Source organism: Macrotis lagotis, chromosome X, assembly GCF_037893015.1.
Source record: "Macrotis lagotis isolate mMagLag1 chromosome X, bilby.v1.9.chrom.fasta, whole genome shotgun sequence".
Taxonomy (NCBI): Eukaryota; Metazoa; Chordata; class Mammalia; order Peramelemorphia; family Peramelidae; genus Macrotis; species Macrotis lagotis.
The window spans coordinates 392,279,046-392,291,806 of NC_133666.1; the positions used below are offsets into that span (position 1 = coordinate 392,279,046).

Here is a 12,761-nt window from a genome sequence, read left to right on the forward strand (position 1 = left end):
AAATCATTTGCATACTCTGGAAGATGAGAAGGTTTCAGATGATGGAACTTCTGAAGGTACTGACATTTACAGTGGATTCAGCTTTAATTTCTATTTTGTTGTATTACTAACCTCATCAAAGTCATCACCAAATCCAACTCGCTGAGAAAATGCTTCTGAGATTTCCTGGGCAATATCTTGCTGTTCTGTAATATCTTGCATCAGATCATCTATTTTGTTAATGTCCCTGAGGAAATAATTTTTATTGACATAGTTTGAGTTTTCAGTCTAAAATTAAGAATGTAAACATAGCTCCACATGAAGAATGAACTCACTTACCATAAAGTCTTTGATTTTTCACCAGTCTCTTGTAATCAGAGCATATGAAAAATGCTGATTTTTATAAAATCAACCTTTTTTAATATTTGCATTATAAAAGAAAAATTCTCCTAAATAGGTATATACTGCCCAAATAGCCTCTACATTTGGGGAATGAAAATATATGGGAATTTAAGAAGGGAAAAAAAAAGGAAGTTTCTTATAATAAAGATTATTTTGTAATTAAAACAAGGCAAGACACTCTACAGTTTGGTTGGGAAGAAAAAGGGGAGAAATTTAAATAAGAGTCATTCACAATAAGACATCATTTGGAGAATATAGTTTTTTGTAGGAATGTTACTATAGGTGACATAATAAGTGACAGTTCTTGGTAGTCATTTCCAGGAATTGGCCACTAATAGAAATATATGGGACAGAGCAAGAATGTCCTTTACAGATACTGATTACTCAAGGAACTTGGTTAATTGTCAGGCCTCTCAGTGGTCATTAATGTCATTGGCAAATTAACTATAGATGCTATAGAGACCAGCTTTATATCTATGATCCTGAATGAACTCAGCATTCATAATACAAGCATTCAAATGTCGACATTGCTAGGGTATAAAGTGGATCAAAATATTAAAGATAAAATGGTAAAAGTTTTCCAGTACCTAAGTTGGAAATTGGCAACCTGAAATCTCACAATTATCTGAATGCTATGGATCCTAAATTAATTCTATAGGACCCCAGATGTGAATCATGTACTTGGCAAACCTAAATAGGTCCAAGGATTTTTTTTAATCAACTAATTGTATATGGAAGGTAAATGATTATTCTTCTCATCCAAAAATTCTTAGTAAGCACACCCATATGAGTACTATTGTATTGGGATATGTCAATAGATACTGCTCTAATCTTCTAATGTAATAAATTAATTGCAGTAGTTCTAGTTTCTGGGGATGTTTTAAAATGTTTGGCAATAACCATGGAGAGAGTATGAGAGGTGAAGACATGAAGGGGCTAATATTTGACTCAGGAGATGAATTAAAATATAGAGGACAATCTGGAGAAATATTAAATGTGGACATTCTCAGGGAAGGAGTGGAAGCTAGTTGCCATCTATAATTACAATATTTAGCTTCTAATTATAGGATCTATTTTAGAATGGGATGATCAATGTTATGGGAGATGCTGACTTTGATAAATAAGTAGAATATTTTCTCTGTAGTTGTCAAACTGACAAATTAGACTGATAGTTAAGGAAATTGTCATGTCTAACCATGAACAGATCCAATCTTCACTTTTCTCTACCTTTTTCTTTCTTTGAGGTACCAGAAGTAACTTTATTAAAGTAGCTCATGCTCTGGATTCTCTCTAACCCTCTTCTCCAGCAAAACATTTTCTGAAAAACTTAAAGATAATCTTTAACTCATATCTTAGTATGAATTTAAATATATGTGCTATTGATTTCAATATTTAGATCTGAAAACTTAAATGTAATTTCAAAATATTTTCCTGTGCATTGGTCAGTAATTTCTTTCAACAAAAAAAGGTGAAGGAGAAGCAGAGAGTAGAATATTTTTGGCCTCTGAAATCATACCAAGCAATAGGCAACTTTCTAATTTAACCAGGTATTATAGGAGTCCTGAAAGCTATTTATCCCCCCCCATTCCCTCTTTTTTTTTAGGTTTTTTTGCAAGGTAAATGGGGTTAAGTGGCTTGCCCAAGGCCACACAGCTAGGTAATTATCACACAGCTAGGTAATTATTAAGTGTCTGAGACTGGATTTGAACCCAGGTACTCCTGACTCCAGGGCTGGTGCTTTATCCACTGCACCACCTAGCTGCCCCCATTCCCTCTTTATATAATATTCAATTCATGATATACTGAATTGGATTTATTGGAATAAATGTCAGATAACCTCAGTACAAAAGAAAAACATTCTGCTTAAAGTTAGTCACTTGTTCCTTTCTAAGAATAATTTCCAGAGGAAGAATTATTGACTGGGAAAGAAAATCAAAGCCACTCACATATTTTCATGAACTGCTTTCATAGCTTTTGCAGCAAAGCCCATGTTCCTTAACACTTCTGTGTTGGTATGGGAATTTTCCAGGGCTTCTCTCTGGAACTCAATGGTGGAAAGGGTGCCATCAATCTGAGTTAACTGTTTCTCAAATCTCTTTTTTCTCTTTAGTGCCTGTAATGCCGCTAGGTAAATAAGAAGTCAAGTTTAGAAAGCCAGAGACCAGTTCATCCATTCAACAACTATATTTTGAATACTTATCCAGTGATCAGCAAGGTGGATTCAGCAATCAGACTAGATGACATTTGAAAATAAAACTTGTCTTTTCTATCCTATCTCCCATTTCAAAAGAATAGGTATTAGAATTTTTTTATTTTGTTTGGTATAAAAGATTCTAAGATGAGGAATATACTTTACCAATTCAGGTCAAGACTCTCAAACTTAGGAGTTACCTAGAACACTGAAAGTGACATGAATTGCCCAGGGTCACAAAGTCACTGTATCAAAAGCAGGACTTAAATGGAGAGGCTGGCTCTCTATTCACTCTATCTGCTATGCCACTCATGGGATTCCTCCATTTCACTGGACCACAAATTTAGAGTTGCAAAGGAGCTTGGAGATCATCTAGTCCAACTCACTAATTTTACAGATGAGGAAATTGAGGTCCAGAGTGGTTAAGTGACTTCCCTCAAAACACAGAGGTATATAGCATTGCTGAGGTCCAAAGTCATATCCTATGACTTCAAATCCAGCACTCTTTGCACCACACTATGCTTCCTCTTTCTCCCCCTGCCTTCATTCATATTATTCTTTCAAAGACCTAGCAAATAAAAAAAGATGAAGAAGCAAATCTCTTTTCATATAAAAGACACAATGGAAAGAACCCTGCCTAACTCATATCATGGTTCCATCAATGGGGATACTTCCTCTGGTAATGCGTATCACAACCTTTCTTTGTCTTCAATCATCTGTCTTAAGTTGCTGTAACCAAAAAATGATGTTATCACCTAATGGCCAACATTCAGCTTCTCTGAAATTGGCTAGGCTAGTACTTAGACAACAGACATGCTTATAGAATTTGAATTTCACCCAACCTATAAATAAGAGTTTTCCAACAGGAGAGGCTACCAGAACTTGCACTCTGTTGGCCTAGCTTTTGAGAACCCAAGAATACTTCTATATTATGAAGAGGCATCTAATCAGAGATTTCATAAAGGTTGATTTTATACTACAATATGCCTTAGTTGCCCTTTCTTAGAATAACTAGAGCTATTCATAGAGAGTGCACTGTGGAGGAATATGTGTGAAAACAAGTAGAAACTGAATACCAAAGACTACAGTGAATTCCATAAAGGACTTGGGTGGTTTTGCTGCCAGCCCTTTAAAATGGTTACAATGGGTTTTCTACTGACCACTGGAGAAGGACGATAAATGAATGAATGAGAATTTGAAGAATAAAAATGAAGATACAATGAAAACAGAGTGTGTGAGCTAAATGAAAAGAAAAATAAGGGGCAGCTAGGGGCACAGTAGATAGAGCACCAGACTTGGAGTCAGGAGGACCTGAGTTCATATCCGGCCTCAGACACTTAATAATTACCTAGCTGTGTGACCTTGGACAAGTCACTTAACCCCAGTGCCTTGCAAAATAAAAATAAATAAAAATACAAAGTTATTCCAAAAAAAACCCCAATATTGCTATTATTTTTTTTAAAAAAGAGAAGAGAAAAATAATTTCCCTTCTAAGTCCAGTTACTTGATTTTTAAAAACCCATAGAGTTTCTTAGGTTTTCCAAGTATATGATTCAAATCTACGGACCTGTAGAGAATTTGAAGAAAATGTGGCCAGGATTAAAAATGGATTGAGGAATTTGCTGGGGGGAGGGTTAAAAATGGCCACAAGATTTGATTCTTCCCAGATCAGTCTGTCAACAAGTATTTATTAAATGCTTATTTTGTTTAAGACATTAGAGATAAAAAAAAAAAACAGGCCAAAATATGGATTCTGCATTCAAGAAGCTGCCATTCTGTAGTGGGAGAGAAAATGCAAACAACTGCATACAATCAGAATATAAATAGAATAAAATGGAAAGTAATTTCAAAGATAAGGTTGTAGATAAAGGAGCTGGGGAGAAGAGTTCTTGAATCTTGAAGAAAGTCAGAGGGAAAAGTACACTAGTTAATCAAGAAGCAGGAAAAACAGATGGTTGTTGCAATCCACCTAAGATTTTTTCACAGAAGAATTAGACTTGCCATTCTTAGACTGGCCAAGTTCTTCCTGACTCTGAGGTATGTCCTCTATCATGTTGCTTATCCATGTTGCAATTCTTAGACTTTCCTTAAATGTGACAAATAAAAATCTTTTGTTTTCATTACAGAAGAATGCCTCAGACCCATAATAGCTGTGTGATCCTGTGTCTCAATGGCCCTGGGCAGCTCTTTAAGATGAAAACTTGCTGAATAATTTTCATCTCTGTTGGGAGCCCTTTCTTCACTAGGACTTCCCTAAACCAAAAAAATTAGCCTTGATTTTTTTTTAAGGAAGATTATGTGGCTTAACTGAATCTATCTAAAACTAGCAACATGGAGAAGGATCAAAGATCATAGATTTTAGAGTCAGAAGGGACTTCAGCAGTCATGAAATCCTACCCCTTCATTTTACACATGAAAAAATTGAAGCACATCAAGACTAAGTACTCAGTCTTGTGACTTTTCCAGGGTCACTCTGTCTTGGGCAGAATTTGAGATTAGGTATTTTGGACTTCAAATGCAATGTCCTATCTTCTACCTCATGCTATAACAATGATAGTATCGTATATATAAAAGCATTTAGAATAATAACACCATTTATATAACACTTATTTAAGATTGACAAAGTACTTTACAAATACTATTTTATTCTCACAACAATGCTGGAAGATAGATGTTATTATTAATATTCCTATTTTATAGGTCAGAAAACAGGCAGTAGTAGTAGTAAGGATCTGAGGCTGACCTTGAATTCATGAATTCCTGACTCCAAATCCAGCACTCCATTGACCACCTGGGTGCTATTACAAGATGGACATTAGAATAGCACCTGACCCCCCCCCCCAACTGGGGCCGGGAAGAGCTATAACTAAGGATGGTCAATGGTCCTATTAAGAGGTGAAGTTTATGCCTCATTACACCAAGTTCTTTTCATTCCTCCCAAATTACTATTCCAGACAACAGAGTAATTAGGAAATGCTGAGGAGACCCAAGTGCTTTGTAGAGCTTTATGGGGTCTGACTCAGGGGCAATTATTCATCTATTTCTGATGTCAGGTACAAAGCAATTAAGTGAGACTGGTTGAAAGACAAAAGTTGTTAACCATGGAAGGTTCCAGGCAAAGAAGTTTGCAGCAAATTGAAAAGGTGTCTGGCAGGAGAAAGGGACATTTCAAAAGTGCAGATAATTTGTTGCAAGAAAAATTAGATGAGGGGCCGCTGGGTGGCATAAGGGATAGAGCACCAGCCCTGGAGTCAGAAGTACCTGAGTTCAAATCCTGTCTCAGACACTTAATAATTACCTAGCTGTGTGGCCTCGGGCAAGCCACTTAACCCTATTTGCCTTGCAAAACCCTTAAAAAAATTAGATGACCAAAATAAGAGGTTTCTAATTACCCTATGCAAGAAATAGCAATATTTTATTAAAAAAAAAAGGAAAAACTGCATCCCCCCAAAAAAGAAAAAAAAACTTTATAGGATGTGTTCTGAATTTCATTCAGACAAAGCCCAGACTCCTAGATCTTCTATATATTTATACAATAATTCATTGAGTCAAGAATGGATATACAAAATCACAAGATCTTAGCATTATAAAGGACCTTAGATGTCATCTATTTATCTAGTCTAACCTTCCACCCCATGTAAGAATTTTCTCTATAATAATTGAAATAGGATCATCTATCTTTTGTTTGAAACTAACAAGAAATCACAAAATATATGAAGATGCAAAAGTTTGTCTTGGAAGGTTCTTCCTTTGTCTTTTTAACCTTTCTTCTGACCACTTCCTTGAAGCTCTAATGCTGAGCCCTGGTTCCTGGGGTATTCCCCAACTATTCCACTCTGTTGAGATCTATCCTTGCCAATATTAAATGTTCCATGTCTGGACTCCTTTTGGACTCCCTTTGTACTATTAAAATTTAACTGAACTGTGTTTCATTCCCTCCAGACCTTGTTTCAAATAGGGATTACCTGGTTATTTAATAGAATATTAATAGTTCAAGGTGGTTTGATACATTAAATTCCTCAAATAACCAATTAGGAAGACAGTATCATATGGTGGAACAAGCCCTTGGTCTAGAGTCAGAGCTGTGACTTTCAGTAGTACCACTGTTTAACTTTGCCCAAGTTATTTAACTTCTCAGTCCCAGTGCCCTCATCTATAATGATACACTACCCACCTCAAAGATTCACTGCAAGGATCAAATGAAAAACTGTATGTATCTAGTGCTCTATATAAATGTTAGTTTTACTTAATACTTACATTTTTAACAACAGGCTGAAGTGTTTTAACTAATCAGATCAGTATTTCAGAGCTTTTAGGCTAGAAAGTTGATAACTGATTCTGAGACAAATGAACCGTTCCCAGAATCAGCATATTAGCTTGCACAAGCAGCTACCTACAAAGATTATATGTCAAGAAAACCTAGGTAAATATTCCCATAAACAAGAAGTTATCCCTGACTTAATGTTAGGAACCATTGTGTATAGGAGCACTGTAAATTATCTTCACCTGGTGTCCTTAAACAGCAGAGTCTTATCTTCCTAAGGGCCATAGCAATGGATTAGAGACTGGAAGGATATTTAAGCACTTGTATTCTGGTGAATAAATGGAGTGCTTGGAGATCTTGTCTTCCTTGTCTCCTGCCCCTCCAGTATTTGCCTGGGGAAGACTGAGGGAGTCCAGAAGTGGGACTCAACATTATAACATATAGAAAAATGTAATTTGGAATCTTTAAGACTTTGAAACTTCTCTGTAGGATACATCTAAAAATGTACAGCCAGTAATATAAAATGAACTGTAACTTCAGAAATTGAGACAATCTACAAAAGGTTAATCTTTAGAAAACAGAAGAGGGACTGAGAGTCATGAATGAAAACAGAATTGGAATGTTTAGGAGCATGTCAGTTTGAATTCACTTTTCTCTAGCAGAGAAAGCTAGAGAGAAAGAATGTATTTGAATGATACAAATATTCTGATTTGTTGCAAAGATGTACTCTATTATCAGAATCAACTGGAGCTTAAATGAGCTTCAAACTTTTTCATTTTCCCTTCTTCATAAATATTTGCCAGAGAACCTTTTGATAACTAAATTTCCATATATTCACCTGTGACATTTTGTGCCATTAGACCCTTGGTGCTCTGTAGTAATAGCATTGTTGTGTAGCTACAGAGTAGCCCATAGCTATAAGCTTCCTTTCTTCAGCCTACAGTAGGTAAGGCAGTGTGTAAAAGTAGCAATTATCTAGAAAAGGAAGGCAATGTGTATGTCCTCCACCAGGTGGTGCTCTCATGAGTTTGTGACAGCCCTCAGTCCCAAACCTAAAGTTAAAACAAGCCCTTGCTGCCCCTGTCCTTCATCACAAAGATGTTAAAAATCTCAAGGGTAACAGAAGGAGATTAGGGATTCTAAGGTTCAGTTGAGAAGGAAGAGAGCCTTAGAAGGACGGGCACAGCCAGTATAAAGACATGAAAGAGAAAAAAACGGAAAGGATTCTAGGAAGATGATGGAATAAGACATTGGCTTTCAAAGTGTGTCCAACAAATAAGATAAAATATCTTCTCAAAGTAAATTTTAAGCAGTAGAAATGATGCAGGGAAACCTGGACATGGGAGTGATGAGATTAGTTGGAGACAAACTTTTAAATCTTTTATTTGCATTGTAAAGAGAATCTTCCTTCATCCTTCCACACCTGAAGGCCTGACCTTCAACCTGATTTGGATTGTAATATTTTCGGGGGGGGGGGGGGGAGGTGGGCAGCCAGGGAGCTCAGAGCCTGGAAGATCACCCAAAAGAGACCCTCCCCAAAAGGCAAAATCTCCAATGAGGGACTTGGGTCATTCCCAGGTCACCACCCTCTCCCACGGCCTCTGGGAGAGAATTTAAGGAGATCAAGGAAGGGGCTCAACCTCTTTTATCTTCCAGTCTCCTGCTGAACCCTGTCCTATGCAATCAGCAATCCACATGGTCTTCTCTTTAAACTTTTTACTTTTCTATTACTTTCTTAAAATGTTGTAACTTCCTTTAATAAATCTCCATTTTCTTTCCAAAACCTGCATTCCCGAGTCTGAGTCGCAATTCACTGTGGGGCAGAACTGAACCCAAGAAACAAATCAGCAGCAACAAAAATAATTAAAAATCAGGGTAAAATTGTTGTCCTCCTAAAACAATTTGGAGTTTACCTTAGGAAAGACTTGATCACCCAAGTATTTGCAAACACCTCCAGAAGACTCTGCTGAGATCTTCAAATAATTGGGGGGGGGGGGGGGAGGAAGGGAGGCAGTTGGATCAGAAGGGGAGGAGAAAGGAGGGCAGACAGTTGGATCAGGAGGTAGCTCTAGCTCCAGGAACTATCATCCCATGGATTATGGGGACTGAACTACTGAGTAGGGGTAGATTGAAGGATGTCTGGGTCAATTTGGGCTGACCACATAATCCTGGGCTGTGGGTGAAAAGGAGCAAGTTCATCTCCTGTGAGCATAGTAGCAGAGAGAGGGGGACCCTGTTGGCTGTAGGCACTTATAGGAGAGAGCTGAAATTCCCAGTGGGGAAAAAAAAGAACCACAGGGAGCAAGAGTGTTTAAAGTAGATAGCACGGGTGAGGGCCCTAGCTATGGCTCAGGGTCAGAAGAGTGCCTAAGATCAAGTCCCTAGACAGTGCTTAGAAAACTATAGTTATAGAATATAACTACAATAATAAAATAATAAGCAAAGGAGAAAGAACTTAAGCATAAATAGCTACTGTAAGGATAAAGAAGAACTAGGTTCAAACTCAGAAGAGAATAAAGTTTAAAAAACCACTCCTACATCCTTTAATTTTTCCAATTATATGCTATGAAATTTTTTCAACATTCATCCATTTGCATATTTATAAGTTACACATTTTTCTACCACCTTTCCTTCCCAAACCCCTTAGCAGCAAACAGTCTGGTAATAGTTGTGCTTGTTCAATTGTGTTTAACATGCTTACAATAATAGTCATTTTGTGTATGAGGAATTAGTACTAAGGGAAAAGAAAGAAAATCATGGGATAGGAACAAAAAAAATAAGAGGAATTTTTTTAAAAATGAGCAAAATATCCATTCGGATTCTGTGGGGTTTTTTGTTTTCCTCTGCATGGATGGCATTGTCCATAAGATGTCTCCCACAGTTGTCCTAACTCTCTGAACTGCTAAGAGGAGCTGCATCCATTATAGCTGATAAACTCACAATGTTGTTGTTAATGTGTACAATGTTCTCTTTTTTCTGCTCCCTTCATTCAGTATCAGTTCATGTAATTCTTTCCTTGCTTCTCTGAAGTTCAACCATTCATTTCTTAGAGAACAACAGTATTCCATAACATTCATATACCATAACTTGTTCTGTCACTCTCCATTTGATGGGCATTCCCTCAATTTGCAAATCTTTATGTTATAAAAAAGGCTGTTAAAATATTTTGGAATATGTGGGATGTTCCCATTTTTTATGATTTCTTTTGGACATAGGCCTAGTATTGGTATTGCTAGGTCAAAGGATATGATCAGCTTTATGGCTCTTTGGGCACAGTTCCATATTGCCTTCAAGAATGGTTGGATCTAAAAAAAATAAAAAAATAAAAAAAAAGAATGGTTGGATCTATTCACAATTCTACCAACAATACAATAATGTCCCAGTACTCCTATAATCTCTCCCATATTGATCCTTTTCCCTTTTAGCTATCTTAATCAATCTGATAGGTGTGAAGTGGTACTTCATAGTCGTTTTAATTTGCATTTCTCTAATCAATAATAATTTGGAGCATTTTTTCATATGATTGTATAAAGCTTTAAATTCTTATGCTTGTTCATATCCATTGACCATTTTTCAATTGAGGAATGACTTGTAACCTTAAAAAATGATCAATTCTCTATGTATTTTAGAAATGAGACTTTTTATCAGAACCCCACTTGTGAAAATTGTTTCCCAGCATTCTGTTTCTCTTCCAATTTTGACTGCATTGATTTTATTAGGGCAAAACCTTTTTAATTTAATATCATCAAAATCATCCATTTTGCTGTTTATAATGTACTCTATTTCTTGTTTGGTCATAAATTTCTCCCCTTTCCATAGATACAACAGATAGCATATTTCTTGATCTGTTAATTGGTCTATGGTATGTCATTCCTACTTCAAAGAACAATGTCAAATGATCACCTTAGAAAATGAGCACCTTAGAAAAATCAAAGAGGTTGAGAAAAATTAGGGGAAAAAATAAGAACAATACAAGAGAATCAATAAAATTATGAGAAATCAATCAATTGGAAAAAGAGATTCAAAAACTCACAGAACAAAATAACTCCTTAAAAATCAGAATTGGACAAGGAGAAGATAGTAATGGTATGTTATAAAGAAATAATGGGGGGGGGCGTACAGATAAAAATAACTTTCACAAAAAAAAGAGTACATTTTCCCATATAAGAAATAAGCAGCATTAACCTTATTGAGTCACTCACAGTTGGGCTTTAATGTTTTTAATGTTTTTACCTTATGTTTCTCCTTGATTTTTATGACTCCATTGAGTTCTGACTTTTTTGTCACAAATACTTTAAAGTCATTCAGTTCATTAAATATCCATTTTTCCCCCATTCAGGATTATAGTCAACTTTGTTGGGTAAGTTATTTTTGGTTGCAAACTCAGCTCATTTACTCTTCAAATGTTCCAAGTCTGTTGCTTTTTTAATGTAGAAGATGCTAGATCTTGGGTTATCCTGACTGTAGGTCCCCAGTACTTAAATTTTTTTCTTGTTGTTAATAGTATTTTCTACTTCACCTGGGAGAATCAAAATATGGCTATGATGTTCCTGCGAATTTTCATCTTGAGATCTCTTTCAGATGATGATAGATGGATTTTTTCCTACTTCTATTTTTTACCTTCTCATTCTAGAACTTCATAATAATTTCTTGTGACATTATATCTAGACTCTTTTAAAAAAATCATACTTTTTAGGTAGTGCTGCAGTTGTTATATTGTCTCTCCTTGATCTGTTCTCTGGATCAGTTATTTTTCCTAATGTTTCATAGTCTTTTGATTTTGTTTTATCATTTCTGTTTTTTTAAGTTTTTTTCTTTTTGCAAGGCAAATGGGGTTAAGGGGCTTGCCCAAGGCCACACGGCTAGGTAATTATTAAGTGTCTGAGGTCGGATTTGAACCCAGGTATTCCTGACTCCAGGGCCAGTGCTTTATCCACTGTGCCACCTAGCCGCCCCCCATCTGTACTCTTAAGAATGTTATTACTTGGGTAGTTTGAAAGAGCATTTATAATTAAAAGACTTGGGATTGAGTTGAGTATAATGGAATGATTCCAAAAAATAAAATTGAATAGGGAGAGGTAAAATGGAGCAATTATCTCATCAAATGAAGCATTAATGAAAGAACTGTTACAATGGAAGCAGATGGGGTTGGGATCTGATACTGCTGGACTTATTTTCATTAAAGAGAGAATAATATATATCTAGAAGGGTATAAAAGTCTTATAAATTTAAAGTTATAAAAGGATGAGGAGACAAGAGAGGGATTTTTAGAAGAGTGCAAAAGAAGAAGTAAAAAGGTAAAGTAAGAGGATAAGGAAGGGATTCTCTTTTTTTTTGTTTGATTTTTGGAAGGTAATGGGGGTTAAGTGACTTGTCCAAGATCACACGGCTAGGTATGTTTGAGATCAAATTTGAACTCAAGTCCCCTTGACTTCAAGGTCTGTTTTCTATCCACTGCCACACCGAGCTGCCCCTAGGAAAGGATTCTTAAAAAGGGTTCAGATTAGAGAGGTAGTAGTTAGAAGTATGCCAGTACTAAAGACCAGCAAGAGTATATAAGGCAGGGGGTGGCTAGGTGAAGCAGTACATAGAGCACCAGCCTTGGAGTCAGGAGTACCTGGGTTCAAATCTGACCTCAGACACTTAATAATTACCTAGCCGTGTGGCCTTGGGCAAGCCACTTAACCCCATTGCCCTGAAAAATCTTTTAAAAAAAAAGAGTATATAAGGCAGTAAAAGGTAACAGTATTTTTCAAAAAATGTATATTGGGCCCAGGTTGCAAGGAGCTTTAAAATAGTTTATATTTGATCCTAAAAGTAATGGGAAGCCATTTGAGTAAGAAAGTGACATGGTCAGACCTACCAGTAAGGAAAATCACTGAAGTAGCTCTATAGAGGATAAACTGCAGTAGGACATAGATTTGA

At 36.3% G+C, this 12,761-nt stretch overlaps 1 protein-coding gene across 1 annotated transcript in view; it reads right to left on the reverse strand.

Annotated features, from left to right (window-relative positions):
* The window catches only part of CHMP4C (charged multivesicular body protein 4C), a 51,212-nt gene that overhangs the window by 6,170 nt on the left and 32,281 nt on the right, over window positions 1–12,761 (reverse strand). The window contains exons 2-3 of the mRNA XM_074207861.1: window positions 2,328–2,505; window positions 112–226 (exon numbers count right to left, since the gene is read on the reverse strand). Of these exons, the coding sequence (XP_074063962.1) occupies window positions 112–226; window positions 2,328–2,505 (293 nt within the window). The remainder of the gene's footprint in view (window positions 1–111; window positions 227–2,327; window positions 2,506–12,761) is intronic.